The 18,510-nt window shown below is 54.0% G+C and overlaps 1 protein-coding gene across 1 annotated transcript in view; it reads left to right on the top strand.

The window, feature by feature from the left end:
• The first annotated feature begins 429 nt into the window (after nt 1-429).
• The window catches only part of COL11A2 (collagen type XI alpha 2 chain), a 96,606-nt gene continuing 78,525 nt past the window's right edge, over nt 430-18,510 (top strand). Inside the window, exon 1 of the mRNA XM_081901297.1 lies at nt 430-537. Within this exon, the coding sequence (XP_081757423.1) occupies nt 483-537 (55 nt within the window). The 5' untranslated portion in view covers nt 430-482. The remainder of the gene's footprint in view (nt 538-18,510) is intronic.

Raw genomic sequence — 18,510 nt, 5'->3', positions numbered from 1 at the left:
GGGGGGCGACCCCTGGAAGTCCAGGGGGTCCCAGAGGGGAGGGGACAGGCCAGGCTTAGGATTGGTGGGGGTTCCTGCTGTTGGCCAACATTGCCTGCCTTTGATATCCGCAGGCCGGGGAGAAATCCAACCGGTGGAGCTTCATGGAACACCTGGCCGGCTCCGATCGGTCTGTGGCGGGAGGGAGTGGCCGCGCCGTCCGGGGCTGGCGGCCGGGGCGTGTCGGGGGCCGTCCAGGCGGCCCGGAGGCAGGGCTGGAGGGGGAGCCAGGCTGCCTGGGGCTGCGGCGGGGTCGGGGCTGGAGCGAGAGAGCGGCCGCGCCTCCCTTTCCCTCAGCCAGACGGCGCAGAGGACCGACGGAGCGAGCCGCCCGCCGCCGGCCTTGCCTGCCTGCCTGCCTGCCTTCCTCCCGCGCCCGCCCCGTCCGCATGGGCCGCTGCTGACCGTCGCCCCTCGCTCGCCCGCCCGCTCGCCCGCTCGCCATGGAGGTGGCGCGGCTGCTCCTGTTGCTGCTGCCCTGCCTGGCCGCCCGAGCAGGTAAGAGCGCGCCGGACGCACCGTCCGACTGGCACTTCGGAGTGGCGGGTGCGGCGCGCTTTCCAGCCCGCGCCGAAGGTCTCCTGCGCCGGCTGGGGGGCCTGGCTTGTGCGCCCCGTCGAGGAAGAAGGAGTCAGTTTTCTTCTTCCAGAATTGGGGGCGCCCTCTTCTTTGGACAGAGTGGGGGGGGGTCGGTGCTTAGAGTCCTGGGGGTTGCAATTTGGATGGATGTGAATTGGGGAGACCGCGCCGTCTAGGACGGAGGTCCGGATTTTGGCGCAGCAGAAGACCCCGGCTGGGGGGGACTTGGCGCTGACGGTTCTTCTGCAGACCCCTCTTGGAATTAGGCTGTGTGTGTTGGGGTCCCCCACGGGAAGAAGGGCGATGGCGCGCAGGTGAGGATAGCAGCCAGGAGGCCAGGGTGACGGGCGCACGGAGACCTCCCGTTGGAAACGGTGGCGGGCGAATTTGTGGCGGTGAAAAGGGGGGATATGTTGGGGTCCCTCCGCCCAGGAGGGCAGGTGAGGCGCCGCAGCCGGACCAAACTCCCCACTGCCGGATTCTAGCGAGTTTTTGCGCTCAGGACTCCGGCGCCAAGAGCGTTTGCAGGTGTCGCTGCAGCCGCGCACCGAGAGGCTCTTGCGGGGCTGGAAGTTTAACAGGCTGCCAGGACGTGGAAGGGGGCACTTGGGGGGCGGCTTTAACTGCAGAGGAGGTTGCCCAAGTTTTGGGGAGCTGCAAGATGTTCCTGGGGGGCGCAAGAGGTCTCTTTACCTGGCCTACAGTCAGCCTGCTCGAGGAAGCGCTGGTGTGACTTGGGGGGACACGCTCCCCGACTGTCACTCATCCTATCTCTGCCCCCCCTAATTTATGCAGCTCGCCCCGCGCCCACCAGGTGGCAGTGCCCCCCCAGCGCCACGTGGTGATCTGGCTCTGTTGCTCCGTCTATCCCCCCCCAAAAAAGGTGGCCCTGGTATGGGCTGTCGTCGGGTGTACATTTCATGAACCCCCATCTCGCCATAAACAATTACCTTTTGGGAACGGGGGTGACGGGGTGACCTGCGCCATTTTCATTCGCCCCCCCCAAAAAAACACCTGTGGAGTCTGTTTACTGTATTTCTCCCCTTCCCAAAGAACCATGCCGGGAAAGAGATTAGAGGAGGGTCGCCTCCAAAGTGCGGATCCGAAATCTCAGCGCTGGAGAAGCTCCGAGTTAGTCTGAGGGTCCCCGCTGATTTTTTGGGGGGGCTGTTGCTGAAATGTGCCTGTATGGAGGGTACCCCCTTTTGCTATTGCAGAGGGAGAGCCCTTAAGCCTTCGGATTTTTTCTGAGGGGGGCTGTCAGTTCCCTTTTTTTCCTAATGCGACCCTCCCATCCCCCCTTGTTTTTTTTTTTTGGGGGGGGTGTCAGTCCCCTTTCCCTTCTGCCGGGGGCTCCTTTCAGTCTTGAGTTCTGGGAAGCAGTCACCTTTTGCTGTTGCGGGGGGGGGGGGCGGGTGTCCTCCAGCGTTGGCTTGGGGGTCAGTCTCCTTTGGCTACTGCGCAGGAGCCCCCTTCAGCAGTGGGGATTTTTTGGGGGGTCTCCGAAGACCAGTTTGGAGAAGAGGCGAGGGGGCCTTTCTGCAGCGGGAGGGGGGTCTTTGCGGCCGCCGCTGCCTCGCTCCTGCTGCTCCTCCTCCGCTGCTGCCCGGTCTACCTCGCCCCCCCCCCGCCTGCCCAGACAGGGCGGCCTTTGTGCGCCCGAACAGTGAGCGAGTGTGCGCGGCCGCCCGCCCGGGCGGAGGTTGTTTGCCTTTGGGCGGCGGCCCCCGAAGCAGCTCCTTGGCCGCCGAGACCCCCCCCCCGCTCCCCACACCCCCGCAGGGCGAGGAGGCGCTTGCATGGGCACCCCTGCCCCCCTAAATCGACGGATTTATCCCCCGCCTTCTGCACATTCTGCCCGACCCTGGGAACAGGCAGGCAGGAGACCAACCGGTGCAGCCTCCCCGCAAAACGGACGGGGGGGTTGCCGTACGGCACCGGGCGGGTTTCTGCCTGCTTCCTAGGCGTCAGAGCTGCCTTTGAAAGGCACCATGAGAAGAAGGAGAAGGCAAGAGGGGGGGTATGGACGCCTGTCCCCCCACAAAAAACCCCCCATAAGTGGGTCCTCCCCACTTTTCGAAGAATTGCTCCCTCTTCTGCGCGTTCTGCGCGTTGCGGGGAACAGACAGGCGGGAGATCAACCGGTGCAGTCCCAGGTGTGGGGATGCCCGCAGCACCTGCCGGACTTATGTCTGTTTCTAGTGCACAAGAGCTGCATTTTAAAGCGACCCCCCCTGCACTAAAGCAGCGACTTTTCCTGCTTTCCACCACTTAAATTGGGGGCGGGCTGCAGTGGGGCTGTGCGATGCACCCCCTTTCTAACAGGTGCCCTGCTCCGTCCCTTTCCTTCTCCTCCTTAATAAGTATTTTACGGTTTGCCCCGGACCTCCTTCTGAGGGGGGGGGGGCAAGGGGTGTTGCTGTCATCAGGCTTGGTCCCTGGGAGCAAAGGAGAGGTGGGGTGCTGGCTCCCCCTTGCGGGAGGCGGCCCCAGAGAGAGGCTGGACAGCTCCTTCTTTGAGGAGGGTCTTGCCGGCCGCTTGACCTCCAGGGACCCTTTTGAACTCAGAGGAGCCAAGGATGCACTGGAGGTCTCCCGGGCAGCTACCTGCAGGGGGCGCACTAGCGCTGGCTTCGCTGCAACCGGAAGGGGGCGCGCGCGGGAGCAGCTGGCCGGCGAGGCCCTCCTTGCTCCTGGGATGCCATGAGCAACCTTCGGAACTCATTGGCTAATGATTTCATCACTGTCACCCGTCATCACCTAAGAGCTGCTCAACGGTGGCTTTTCTTTCTAAACCGGGGTTGGGCTGGATGACCGCTGGTGGTCCCAGTTCCACAATTGCGTCGTCTTGAACGTATGTGCTGCAATGGGGCTTTCAGGAAATAATAGATCCTGGTCTGGGCAGCTCAGGGGCTCTCAGCCCCGCCCCCTGCAGCCTACAGGGACCCAGAATGCTGAGTATAAGCAGGATTGTTGGGGGGGGGATTTGGGGGCCACAGATCCCCTTTTTGTTGAGTTTCAAGGAAGGGAAAGGTTTGGACTCTGCTGGCAAAGAGAATAGTCTAAGCCGGGTTGTTGATGCCAAAATGCAAATTTGCCCCTTAGCAAAAGGATGCATGGAAGAGACAGGCAGGAAAATATGCCCCTCCCCTCCCACCCCGTTAGTTGGACCCCCTCCAGGGTCCGACTCCAAAAAGAGCTCAGGATGAGCTGTGTCAGGAGAGGGTTGGGTTGCCATGTTTTCTTCCGGGCAGAGCTCCTGTGCATTTAATAGCTGTCGCGGCGAAACTTTTCCTCCTGGCCAAGGGGGTGGGTGGGAACTGTGCCTGTTGGTCTCCTGCCTGTCACACGGATGTTTTTATGGGGATAAACCAAGTGATAAAATCAGAGCGTAGGGGGGACTTCACCTGTTGGGTTTATGCCCGGCAGGCGACTCCAGAAATAAGTGGCTCATCTTTCTGCCAAGCCTGTTTGCAAGACCCACCGACCTCCTTTCTGACAGCCACCTGAAAACTCTACCGTACCCATTTGATGGAATGGCACCATTGAGGCCCTAGGTGTCCCATGTTGAAATCTGGACTGAGTTTCCCCACAGGAGGCCTGAAAACCCACCATTTTGGCCCTCTGATGGGGGGCAAAGCAGCGCTGAGCCCCCACTCCACCCATATATATACCCTTGGGATCCCTTAACCTTTCTCCCTTGTGTGAAGGAGGAGCGGCTAAATGAGAGGCAAAACTCTGAAAGGCTTTCCTGTTGAATGCCTGCCTGTAATGGGGAGACTGGCAGGAAAATCTCCATGCATGCCTGTGGTTGGACATTAGCATGCCCTTACTCCCAGGAAGCCTGCTGCCCAGGCGTCACCAGAGAGTTTAAAAATAGCTAATTGAAAACTAGACAAATATACGAATAACACCAGGTCAACCATCTCTCAGTGGGGAGGTGCAGACTTCGGAGTTGACACAGAGCTCTTTGTCAGGAAGGATAGTGGAAGGCCCTTCCCTCCAGACCCAGAGCCAAGCTGCTTGCAAGAGGAAATGCGCACAGACGGAGACAATGACATCAGGGAGAAAAACACATTTCCACCTCACTGAGCTGTCTTCTGCTGGCTCCAGGTCCCAGCAATGTCCCTGACAAAGAGCTCTGTGTGACTCCACAAACTTGCGCTTGTTGTGAGTCATGAAGGATGCAACGCCCAGCCAGAGCAATCCAGGCCTGTTCAGATCACAGAACTGCAGAGTTGGGAGGGGCGCCAAGGGTCATCTACTCTAACCCACATCCAATCTGCATCCGAGGCCAGCTGAAGGGTGTTTATAAGTCGGCATCCAAACTCAGCGAGGGGCGTGAGCTTCCTTTGGCTGCATAATCTCGTTTATTTTTTGTCTAGTTTGAGGCAAACTCTCAACTCCACGTTTTCCAGAGTTGAAAATCCCCGTTCACACAACAGTATGTCATGGAGAACTGTAGAATAATAATAGCCAGTGCTCTCGTTTTGAAAAGATCTATCCATACTCTGCAAATTTAAAAAACCAGACGATACGGTGCGATTCAGTTTAAATGTTTCTTCGATTGCCCTTGGGTCTCCCTGCCACACTTGCCATCGTCTCCTGGCAGAACCACCGGCCTCACCCGGTTGGAAAGCCAGGCCAACTGTCTCTCCAGGAACCAGAGTCGCCTCAGGGCTGCCTTAGCCCAGCAGGCTGGTCCAGGAAGAGCGGTCCTGCAGGCCATTTCCATCTACAGGTGTTGGCTGCATCCCTCCTGGCCGCTGTTTCTGACCCTCCTTTTTGTGGTTCATAAAATGAGGGCCTCGGATGGTGCCCAAGGAGTGGCCAGAGAGAAATTCACTTCCCTTTCCTCATATTGCAACTGGGAGGGGAGAAAAGGAGAAGGACATCACATTAACATGTCCCCAGTCGTGCAGGGACAGGTTATTAATATTATTATTAATTGAGGGTATATATAGGGTATATACCACCCTATACCCAGAGGTCTCCAGGCGGTTCACAGGAAAGATCACAATGTACCGTATATAATCAGAATAAAAACAGCAGCCCAATAACACCCCCCCAAGAGCCACATTTTAAAACAGTGTGGGGTGTTGCATCAGGTCAACCAGAGGCCTGGTTCAAAAAGAACGTTTTTGCCTGGTGCCTAAAGGTGTGCAATGAAGGGGCCAGGCGAACTTCCCTGGGGAGAGCATTCCGCAAGCAGGGGAGCCACTGCAGAGAAGGCCACAAGAGGAGGAGGCACACGAAGGACAACCTTGGGTGATGAACTCAGGGTCTGGGTAGGGAAGAGGACCTTGATGTATTGCGGTCCTGATCTGTTTAAGGTTCAGAAGTGCAGGGTCCCTTCTGGAGAGTCGCAGCTGCCTCCCTCACGGCCTTTTAACCCTTTTAACATTATGCAACCTTCTAAGAGCATACCAAAAAAACCAACCCTTACAATAATGTAATAATATTAATATTAAAGGAGGCATTGCAACGTTGTACATGGGCAAATGGTTTGCTTCTATCAATGAGTGACTTGATCTGTGCTTTTCTTGAAGTTACTGTGTTTGAAATTGCTGGTTCAGGCCAGTGGCCCGTGGAGTCCAGCATCCTGTTCTCACAGATGCCACTCAGATGCCTATTATGGGAAACCTTCATGTGGGATGCCAGCGCAAGAACAACTCTCCATAGCCCTCTCCTCCTCCACAAACCTGTCTAATCCTTTTTTTTAAACCGTCCAAGTTGGTGGCCATTGTGGCAGGGAGTTCCGCTGTTTAACTCTGCACTGCATGAAGAAGTCCTTTCTTCTATCTGTCTTGAATCTTCCAACATTCAGCTTCCTTGAATGCCACCAGTTCCAGCATTATGAATGATGATGATGATTATTATTATTTATACCCTGGCGTCCCCAGCCAAGGCCGGGCTCAGGGCGGCTAACAACCAATAATAAAAACAAGTTGATTGAAATACAACTTAAAAAACAAGGTTAAATACAACATTAAAACATTAAAATGCAGCCTCATCACAGGAGGAGAAAGGAAAAAAGAAAGAGAGGGAGGGAGGGAATCAAATTGGCTCCAAGCCAAAGGCCAGGTGGAACAACTCTGTCTTACAGGCCCTGCGGAAAGAAATCAGATCCTGCAGGGCCCTGGTCTCATGAGGCAGAGCGTTCCACCAGGCCGGAGCCAGAGTTGAAAAGGCCCTGGCTCTGATTGAGGCTAATCTAATTTCCTTAGGGCCCGGGACCACTAGGGTGTTGCTATTTATGAACTTTAAGGTCCTCCGTGGGGCATACCGGGAGAGGCGGTCCCGTATGTACGAGGGTCCTAGGCTGTGAAGGGCTTTAAAGGTCAAAAGCAGCACCTTAAATCTGACCCTGTACTCCACCGGGAGCCAGTGCAGCTGGAAAAGCACTGGGTGAATCTGCTCCCATGGCAGAGACCCCGTGAGGAGCCTCGCTGCAGCATTCTGCACCCGCTGGAGCTTCTGGGGCAGCTTCAAGGGCAGCCCCACATAGAGCGAATTACAGTAGTCAAGCCTGGAGATGACCTTTGCATGGATCACTGTGGCCAGGTCGGGGCGGGAAAAGTAAGGGACCAACTGCTTGATGCGGCGAAGGTGGAAAAATGTCGCCTTGGCTGTTGCTGTAACTTGCGCCTCCATGGAAAGGGAGGCGTCAAGGATTACACCCAAACTCTTAACAGAAGGCAATGGCACTAATTGGGCCCCCCAAGAGAAGGGAGTTGGTCCCTCATCCCCATGCCATCCCGATCCTTCTGTCTTCGAAGGATTTAGTTTCAATCGGCTCCCACGAAACCATCCAGCCACAGCTTCCAAGCATCTGGTCAGTGTGTCCGGGGCCCAGTCGGTGTGGAAGGAGAAAAACTTCTCTCTCTCTCTCCAGGCCAGACATAGTTGTATAAATTTCTCTCAAATCCTTACTTATCATTTCTCTAACTAAAAAGTCCCTTTCTCCACAGGGGAGTCACTCCAACCCCTTTATCGTTTTGGTGCCTCTTTTTTCCCAACTCTAAACCCCAAATCTCTCTACTCCCCACCTGGACGTGGGTTCCTCGGGGGAGGGGGACCCTCGCATCTTCCCCACCCCGAGGCTGGAAAGGGGCCGCGCGCCGAGAGGGCGCCCTATAAATAGATATATATATATAATAGGAAGGAATGCCGCCGAGGCGCGCGTCAAAGGCGGGGGCGCGCCTGGCCACCCACGCGCGTGTCCCCTGCCGGCACACGCGCGCGCCACGGTTCACACGTCCCATCGCAGCGCACCGCGGGCGAGGCGGCGTCCCCCCTCCACGTTCATCCAGTTTGTGGGGCCGAAGCCGAGGCTGGTCTTTCTGCTAAACTCATCTCTGCCCGTTGCCTGGAGAAGGAGGCTGTGATGTGTGTGTGTATAATTTTTTTTTTTAATAATTTGGGTTTAGGACTCGAGCTTGGATGGTGACCCCTTTGGAATTCCAGCCCGGGCAGGCGGAGTCTTGGCTGGTTCAGGATGCGTCTCCCACCTCCCCACCCCAGCCTTGCCTGATTTTGCTTCGCCCACCCCACACCCCGCCCCACAATACAGCAAAGCTTGGGATCCCCATCTTCAATTTTTTTCCTGGGAAGGAATGTGCAAACAGCCTCTGGACCGCAGAATTAATTCCCCCCAAATGACTCCACCAGGCCTCGGCATCCTAAAAAAGGGGGCGCCCCTCCTCGCCCGCCTTGTCTGCTTTTAGAATCATAGAACTGTTGGAAGAGACCCAAGGGTCATCTAGTCCGACCCCCGGCAGTGCAAGAATTATAGCTTAAAAACTGAATTATGAAATGCACCCCTTCTTTGCTTCCCCCAGCAAGGCTGCACCCCCGATTCCCCCCCCCCCGGAATGAATCTGCAAGCAGATTCTAGACCCCAGACTCCCACCCCACACTTGCTCCTTGCAAATGACTCCGCCAGGCCTTGGCTTCCTAAGAAAGGGGGCGGCGCCTCCCCTCAAAACACCTCCCCCCCTTCCTCAGCAGGTCGCGCCTGGAAAAAGTCGTTTTTTTCCGGCTGCAAATTCCAGCCGGCGAAATTGCGAACAGCTGGCCGTCCGACGCAGCTGGCGGGAGCGGGGGGGGGCGTGTTGTTGAGCAGGACACCTGGGTTCTGGTGGGTGGGAGGAGTATGCAAAATGACCAGTGCATTTTAATTAATTCATAAAATTGTAGAGTTGGAAGGGAACCACAAGGGTCATCTAGCGCCCCCCCCCCGCAGTGCAGGAATCTCAGCTAAAGATAAAAGGAAATTTTGTGGGCCAGGTTTCTTTTTCGGGGAATTGCTATCCGTAACAGAATCACGATCCTCGCTCAGGACTTAATAAAAATAAGTGAGTCTCTTGGCTTGCTCCCAAATCCCTTTATTACCCAAAATTTCTGGCTGCTGCTTCTTGGAGACGGAGCAGGGAATTCTCCCCCCACTCAAATTATTTCCTCTGAGAGCTCCTTCGAAGCTTAAAATCCAAGGCCTGCTAAGTTGGATCGGACCCCGCTCCCCCAAAAAAGGCCTTCTCTGCCCTCTCGCAGCGGGTTGGACTAGATGACCCCGGGGTCCCTTCCAACTTGAGGGGTCCATGGTTCTATGAACCGGGCAGTTGCCTCCAAAGCCAGGAGAGGTTGGCTTCACACGGGCGCAGTCTCCGATGGATTAGGGACCTTTAGTTCTGGCCACTGATCCATGGGGAAGACCTACCAGGGATGGGCTGCTGGGCCTGGCGCTCCTGTGCGGATCGTGTGCTTGCTAATAAAAAGTTAACTCCGACTTGCACACTCCTGACAGCATCCCCAAAGAGCCGTAGCTGCCAACCAGTGGAGGCTATATTGAGTTCCCCGGAGCAATGATCTGACTCAGTGGGTGGTGGCAGCTTCTGGCGTTCCTTGCAGACGCCAGGGCCATTTGGACAGCGATTTGAAATTTATCATACCTGCCATGAATGGCTCAGGACTGCAATACCTCCAGGACCGCCTCTTCCCATATGAACAGACCAGGACCCTGAGATCATCTTCTGAGACATTCCGTCCTGTGCCGCCTCCTCCAGAGGTCCGGAGGGTGGCAACATGAGAGCGGGGCCTTCTCTGCAGTGGCTCCCTGTCTGTGGAATGCTCTCCCCAGGGAAGTTCACCTTCATTATTACAGCTTTAGGTGCCAGACAAAAACGTTCCTTTTGAACCAGGCCTTTGGTTGTGATATTTTTTGAGACCTCCAGGTATAGGGCGGTATATTATTATTATTGTTGTTGTTATTTCTATTATTTCTAATTAATAATAATAAGGAGGAGGAGGAGGAGGAGGAAGCGGTGGCTCTTCTATTGCTGGAGAATCATAGTCATGGAATCATATTCTTATAGAGTTGCAAGGGACCCCTAGGGGTCCTCTATCCCAACCCCAGCAGTGCAGGAATTGCGTCTATTAATCTAACATCTATATTTTGTTGGATGCCACCCAGAGTGACTTGGGCAACCCAGTCGGATGGGCGGGGTATATTATCATTATCAATTATTATCATTATCATCATCACCATCATCACCACCATCATCATTATTATCAGTGCTTTTTTCCTTAAAAGTGTTTAGGGGTACTCTCATTTGGACTCCAGAAAACCACCATTTTATCATTCAAATCAGGGAAAATAAAGACAGTAGATGCACAAAAGTACAAAGATCCACAAAATGTTTATGGGTATGCGTATCCCTGCGTACACCCCAAAAGCACCGATTATTATTATTATTATTCCTGGTTTTGGTCCTGGAGATTCCCTAAATTTCCTAAGAGCCGTCCCAGCGGAACAGACTCCCTCGGCCACCTGCCAGGGACTCTTTGGCCCTGCATCTCTGGGGGGTGGCTGGATGACCTCGGGGGGACCCCTTCCAAATCTGCAATGCTATGATTCTCACAGGAGAGAGAGGAAGGTTTGCTCTGGGGAACCAGAGAGGCGTTGGCTGTCGTACCAGACAGGAGGAGGCGGCAGGTGCTTCCAAGTTTTTCCAGGCTTTGAGAAAGGAGCCAGCGGAATCCAGTGGGGGCGCCTTGCTGGAAAAACGCGCCTCCTTCGCCAGCCAAGCGCCTCCCCGGCTGGCTGCGGGGGTCGCGATGCAGCCCTAGTAAGAAGACGTTCCCCAAATCCCCGACATTCCCAAAATAGCGTGGATCGGGTTTGGGGAGGGAGCTGGTTTCTCCGTGAGCGCCTTGCGCGCTTCTTTGCGCTCCATCAGAGCTGTCGACTTTCCCCTTTTCTTGCGAGGAATCCTATTCGGAATAAGGGGATTTCCCTTAAAAAAAGAGGGAAACGTTGACAGCTGTGCGCTCCCTGCGGGAATGTGGGTCATTTCTGGGAGTGGAATTTTGGCTCCCGGGAGAAGGTCGCCTCGCGTCGCGTCTCTCCGGCGCTCCTCTCCCCGCGCCTCTTTCCTAAGTTTTGCAAAATGGCAGCTGCGATTCCTGCATGGGGTCGGGGTCAGGCTACATGACCCCTGGGGATCCCTTCCAACTTCTGCGTTTCTAGGATCCCAGTAGCTCTTTCTTTCTCTCCCCGCGCAGCCCAATAACATTTAATGGGACTTCCTCCCCTTCCCGTTTTGGCAGCCAAATGATTTTTTTTTAAAATAAAATGGTAGTGTAGTCGGGGGAGAGAAGCCCCGACAGACTCGGGGTAACCACCCCCCCAGGAGCAGTGGCAGCCGGGGGGGGGGAGGAGCCGCAGGAACGGGGGTCCATCCATCCCACCCTCTCTTTGGAAAGGGACCAGTTTGGGAAACTCTTGGTCACCCTTCCCAGGGCCGGAAGGGAGAGCTGCGCAGAGACACCGGGGGAGAATCACAGAAATGTGGGATTGTGGGGCTGTAAGGGACCCTCAGGGTCATCTAGTCCAACCCCCTGCAGTGCAGGAATCACATCGATGGGGAAATTGTGGAAAGTACGACCACCCTGCGTTTCCCCCCAAGGTATGGTTACCAGATTTTTTCCAATGAATCCGGGGACACTCTTCTTCTTCTTCTTCTTCTTCTTCTTCTTCTTCTTCTTCTTCTTCTTCTTCTTCTTCTTCTTCTTCTTCTTCTTCTTCTTCTTCTTCGTAGCAACAGTTGAGTCAGTAGTGGGGATGGAGAGGCAAAAGACCCTGGGCCCAAGCACACATGCATATCCCGAGCCTTCCCCGATGATCTGCCCCCTTCCCCCTTTGTTTTGACAGATTGGGGGAGGCTCAGGAGTCGCGTGCAGCACTGGTGCGAGGTTTCTCTGCCAGGCGAGCTGCAAAGCCTTTCTTTCGCACCCTGTGAAACATAAATGTGCAGAGTTTTTAAAAAACTGGGCAATGGCTGGCCGGCCACGACTCCCGGGCCTCCCCTGATCAGTCAAAACAAAGGGGGAAGGAGGCAGGAGATCTGTACTGCCGGACGCCCCCGGTTCCCCTTTGGCAGTGGGCCTGGTAGCGCAGTTGGCTCGGGCTGGATTCAGGACCTGCTCGCTGCCTGCTGCCATGGCGCCCGCCATTTTTCCTTGCCAGAAGTCCCCATATGATGTGTTGCACACAAGACACATCATATGGGGACTTCTGAGGAAAAATGGCAGGCGCCACAGCAGCGAGCAGCTCCTGAAGCCAGCCAGAGCCAACTGCGCTGCCAGGCTGCCGAGGCTGCCGCTGCCAACGTTTCCCGGGGACAGATTTGCAAATCCGGGGACTGTCCCCGAGGACCAGGGACGTCTGGTAACCCTGCCCCAAGAGGGCTGAGAATTGCTGACTGGCTGCTCAGGAGGGGGTCAGGGACCTGGAAGGGAAACCAGGGGACAGGGCGTCATCAAATGAGGACTCTGCACTGCAACATTTTGCTGCAGAACACCCCCTTTCCATATGTGCGCGTGTTCACACACACCAATTGAATCTCCATAGCTCTTCCTTCGTGTGGCCACGCAGAGGCCTGCAGGGCTCACTTTTTACATCCTATGGTGGAGCACTGAGGTTTTGAGGTCACCTCGAGCTCTATTCAAAGCTACTCCATTTTTGTGTTCCTTCATTGCAGGGGGTTGGACTAGATGACCCTTATGCCCACCTCCAACAATTCATTGTTGTTGCTGTTTAGTCGTGTCCGACTCTTTGTGACCCCATGGACCAGAGCATGCCAGGCACTCCTGTCTTCCACTCCCGCAGTTTGGCCAAACTCATGCTGGAAGAATGGGTGCTTTTGAATTCTGGTGCTGGAGGAGACTCTTGAGAGTCCCATGGACTGCAAGAAGATCAAACCTCTCCATACTGAAGGAAATCAGCCCTGAGAGCTCACTGGAAGGACAGATTGTGAAGCTGAGGCTCCAAGACTTTGGCCACCTCATGAGAAGAGAAGACTCCCGGGAAAAGACCCTGATGTTGGGAAAGATGGAGGGCACAAGGAGAAGGGGACGACAGAGGACGAGATGGTTGGAGAGTGTTCTCGAAGGTGCCAGCATGAGTTTGACCAAACTGCGGGAGGCAGTGGAAGACAGAAGTGCCTGGCGTGCTCTGGTCCAGGGGGTCACGAAGAGTCGGACACGACTAAACGACTAAACAACAACAACAAATGATCCGCCTGTGGGTATAGGGCGGTACAATTAATTAATTAAAGTAATCATCATCGTCACCATCACCATCATCATCTTATATTCCACTCTCTGTCCTTCCATGTGTACTCAATTTCCAGGAACAGCTCTGGAGTTACAGACGCCATCCTGGTTTCCGATCCAATCCCGGAATGTCCCCCTTTGGACATCCTTGGAGAAATGTTGGAGGGTGTGTGTGTCAGGCACTTTCTGGACACAGAGGAATGGCGGGGGGCACCAGCTGGGGAACCCCAAAGGGGAAGAAGGCTCAGAGCCCAGAGCTTGGTGGTGGGATGAGGAGGGAGGAGGGAGAAGAGGGAGAAGACTGGGAAGAGGAGATGTTGGAAGCGGAAGAGGCGACAGGGCTTAGTGAGAGGGGAGAGTTGGTGGCAGAGAGCAGTCCAGACTCAGCAGCAGAAGCTGAAGATGGAGAGGAGGGAGGGAGACCAAGAGGCAGAGAGGAGTCAGGCTGGGGAAGAGGTACGGGGGTCTCCCTCTCCTGCCGCAGCAAGCTCCCCTACTCCCAGGGGTGCCCCCCTAATATTTCAAGGAGGGGGTCAGTCAGCCCCAATATTCTCTATTATAATTGTTGCTTTTGTTATTGTTTTAATTAAGGATTTTCTTGGGTCACAATAGCACAAGCATCACCCCGCCACGTGACATCACATGCATGAGCCGGACCCCCCTCCCCCCCATAAAGTTGTGCAGAACCTGGCGTACCAGGAGAGGCGTGAAGAGAGTGGAGCTGTGACAAGTTTCATGCAACCTAGTCAGATGGGCTGTGTACAAATAATAAAATTAATTAATTATTATTATTATTATTAGTAGTAGTAGTAGGTGGACCTCCTGCCCTCAGCCTCTCTCCCGCCTCACAGGGATGTTGTGTTGATGAAATGGCTGGGGAGAAGCGTGCACGTAACCCACAACTCCTGGGCAGGGAAATTGATCCTAGAAATAGAAGGGTTGGAAAGACACGTCTCTTGAGGATTTCTTATCTGTGGTTCTGGGGGCTGGGCTAGATGACCACTGGTGTGCCCAATTCTATACAGTTCTAGCATTCTATGTAGGGATAAGGATCATCCAGTCCGACTCCTGGATGCAAGTTTGAACAAGAATGGAAGAATAATGAAAAACAGCAAAATAGCTTGGTCGGCGGACCGCGAGACTCTCAATCTCAGGTTCGCAGGTTCGAGACCCACCTTGGGCAAAAGATCCCTGCCTTGCAGGGGGCTGGATTAGATGACCTCTGGGGGTCCCTTCCAACTCTACAATTCTGTCATTCTAACTGCTACTGAGGGGCCTCTGTGCAGTGCGGAGGGGACGTTTGGCGAAAGTTTCCTTTGGGCAGTACATATAACCTGCAAGGACTGAGAGGTGTGGGGGCTCAAACAGGCGATGAGGTCAGAGGGATGGGGGGAGCCTCTTGTATGCCCTCTTCTCACCCCCCCCCCGTCGCAGCAGCAGCAGCAGGACGACCCCCACCCCGGGACAAGGATGCCAACTTGAATAAAATATCGGGGCGGGGGGGGGGACAGGACAGGTAAGCCCCGCTCCCCTAATCGATCACATGACGTGATGCCTGCACCCCTTTTGAAAGGCGATGCCCATTGGCTTTGCCCCCCTCCCGCCCCTAAAATGTTTTATTGGGAGTTGCCTCCTGCGCCAAGAGGAGTTGGGGAGGTGGAGAGGCGAGAAGGTGTGGGGTGTGGGATGTGCGTCCCTCCCCACTCGCGCCCTCAGCTGCACCCCCCCGTCTCTCTCAGCGGTCAGCTTCGCGCCCAGCCGCTCCCCCCCCCGCCCTCCCCTCCAGTTGGCACCCAAAGGCGTCGGCTCGGATTTCCCTCGGAACAATAACAAGTCTGGGGAAGCCATCAGGAGCTGGAGGGGGGGGAGTCGGGGGGGGGAGGCACACGCCGGGGGATGATGGCTTGGCCAGATGCGGGACGGGGAGCGCGCGCGGGGGGGGGGGACAAAACCGACGGCGGGCCAGTGCAGAGCCAAAGAGGCCCCCGGATGGCGCGCTGCGGACGCCCCCCCCCACCCGGCTGAAAGAACAGCCTTTGCCAAGCCGGCGCCCCCCAGAAAGCTGGGGCTGGCGGAGGCAGTGGTGTTAGTGGGGAAAGTTCAGGATAGGAGGCACAGAAGAGGCGAAATATATTTCCAGGAAAGAACAAAAACAGCGCGTGGGAATGACAACAGTCGGCGGGGTCATGTTCTGTCATGTTCTGGGCGGGGGGGGGGGCGTATTCATTTTATGTAACGTTGGAAGGGACCCCAGGAGTCATCTAGTCCAACCCCTGCAATGCAGGGATCGCAGAGAGGTTTATTACCGTAATTTATTGCGCTCACATTCCACCCCCCCCCCGCAAGGAGCTTTAAGCAGCTCACACGCCTTTCTCTCCCCCAGCGTTTATTCCCCACAACAACAGCCCAGGGGAGTAGCTGAGGTTGCGAGGCAGGGAGCTGCGTGGCCGCGTGGGGATTTGAACCTGGGTCTCCCGGGTCCTAGCCCAGCACTCTAACCACTAGGCCTGCAGTGGCTCTGCCCCCCCCACTTGTTCTTTGGTGGGAACTGCAGTCCTCGGCGTCAGGTGGGCGGAGGCTGCCTTAGAGCAGGTTTATAGCTAAATACGCTGCCTCTCATCTCACGATTACAATCTAGTGTAGCCATATTAATAATATTAATAATATTAATAATATTAATAATATTAATAATATTAATAATATTAATAATATTAATAATATTAATAATATTAATAATATTAATAATATTAATATTTATTATTTATTATCATAATGTTTATTATTTATTTATTAATTATAAATAATAAATAACACCTGTCACACAAGCAGGGCTTAATCTAATGAAGGATTTTATGCTCATTAGCTCACAGCAGTTTAAGAATTGCTTAACTGACGGCCCCACTAGATCCCAGAACCTCTGTGCTGGGATCCAGACACACGGATCTGGGATCTTGGAGGAGGTCCCATTTAGATCTGGATTCAGCACTGGGATGATTGCACCCACCCTGCATATTATTATTATTATTATTATTATTATTATTATTATTATTATCTCTCAGCAACTTTCCAGGCCATCAGCCAATATGGAATCTGGAGCCTCTGTCTGGGTTAGGAGTGAGGGGGGGTGTCTCTTTTTGCAGTCAGCTCCAGAAGGTGGTGTTTTGAGGCTGTTTTGATATTAGGATCCTGTGGGCGGGAGTTCCGCAGGATTGCACCTTCTCTGCACAGCTCCCCCCCCATTCTGTTGGGCATCTGTGTGAAACCACTGGGCAGGGGTCTTCTACAGTTTGGGGATGCACTGTCATCCACGCACAGATGACACACAGATGGATGGCCCCTATCCGGGATGCTTCCTTTGCGACAGTTGAGGGCTGGACTAGATGACCCCTCGGGGTCCCTTCCAATGCTCCCATTCTGCGATTCTGCATTGCCCACACAAGCAGGGGAGGCGGAGGATAAGCTGAACTGGTTCCTGACCTTGGCAAGGGACTGGATGAAGGCCAGGAAACCGGAGATCCATCCAGACAAGACAGAGGCGACGTTGGCGGGGGGTTCATCTCTGTTGCTCGGCCAAAGGGAGGAAGGAGCTGGATAGTGATCTGGGGGGTGAGTTCTTGGGGGCTCAGCCCCTGTCTGGATGTACTGGAAGAAGCAAAGATCACTACCAACCTCTCTATATGCTTGTGAAACATGGACCACTTGTAAACGCCATCTTCAACTCCTCGGAAGATTCCATCAACAGTGTCTCCGGAAAATCTTACACATCACTTGGGAAGACAGGCCAACTAAAATCAGTGTAGTGGATGAAGCAAAGATCACCAGTGTGGAAGCAATGATTCTTCAACATCAACTTCGTTGGACGGATGCCTGATGATCCTCTTCCAAAGCAACTACAGTGGTACCTCGGGTTACAGATGCTTCAGGTTACAGACTCCGCAAACCAAGAAATAGTACCTTGAGTTAAGAACTTTGCTTCAAGATGAGGACAGAAATCGCGTGGCTGCAGCAGGAGGCCCCATTAGCTAAAGTGGTGCTTCAGGCTAAGAACAGTTTCAGGTTAAGAACAGACCTCCAGAACGAATTAAGTTCTTAACCCGAGGTACCACTGTACTCTATTCTGAACTTTAAAATGGAAGGCGTAATGCTGGTGGTCAACAAAAGAAGTTTAAAGACTGCCTCAAGGCAAAAATGTAGTATAAACACAGGCAACTGGTAAACACTGGCCTACGAGTTCTGCAATTGGAGAACAGCCTTTACCAAAGGTGTCATGGGCTTTGAAGACACTCGAACTCAGGACGCGAGGGAGAAATGTGCTAGGAGGAAGGCACACTTGGCAAATCCACACCGTGATCAACTCCTGCCTGGAAACCAATGTCCCCACTGTGGAAGGATGTGTGGATCCAGAATTGGCCTCCACAGTCACTCCCTGTTAAGGCCGTGTTTATGGAAGACAATCTTACTCGCCAGAGATAAACAGAGGGATGTGGGCGACCTGCCTTCCACCTTCACGGTTAGACTGCTGCAATATTTGGAGATTCTTCCTGCTCCCAGGCATCCCTGGGTTCTGCTTTGGCTTCTCCATTGAGAAAAAGGAAGCTTTTTGTTTTCAGAGAGCAGCCAGGAGTTCAGAGGCTGCCTCCCAGTAAATAAATATGGGCCATGCCAGCGAAGCAGTTTTTGGCAGCCGGCGGATTCGTCCTCAGGCCGGGTACCTTCAAAGCACGTCTGGAGCTCATGAAACCTGGCCTGGCTCTCGTGATGCTGAAACTCACCCACACCCTGTGAAGCTGAAAGGCCTTGTTCACGCAGCACAACGTTAGCCTATGGAACCTGCTGCCACATGAGAAGACTATGGATGGCTGCTAACCAAGGGGGCTGTGCTCTGGCTCCACAGTCCAGGGCAGCAATGCTTCTGAAACCCAGAAACCGCAGCAGGGGAGAGGGTCCGTGGGTTCGAATCCTGCTTGTGGATCTCTCTCTCTCTCTTTTAAAAATAATCTTTATTAATTTAAATTACACACATATACAAAGAATTTACAATCTCATACTACAAAAAGAAAATTAAAGAAAGAAAAAAGAAAAGAAGAAAATACAGAAAAAAGAAGAAAAAGCAGATTTACATGCATAAAAAAACCCTTAATCTTCCTAATTAATACTTAGATAAACACTTAAATAAAAAAGGCTTCTGACCAAAATATTAAAGAATATAAAACTGTGCGGTGGAGGGGAACGACGACAGCATAAACAGTGCAATGAGAATGATTGGAAGACTCGTTT

Source organism: Podarcis melisellensis, assembly GCF_964234715.1.
Source record: "Podarcis melisellensis genome assembly, chromosome: 2".
Taxonomy (NCBI): domain Eukaryota; kingdom Metazoa; phylum Chordata; class Lepidosauria; order Squamata; family Lacertidae; genus Podarcis; species Podarcis melisellensis.
The sequence above is the reverse complement of the archived record's forward strand: the minus strand, read 5'-3'. Positions and strand labels throughout refer to the sequence as shown.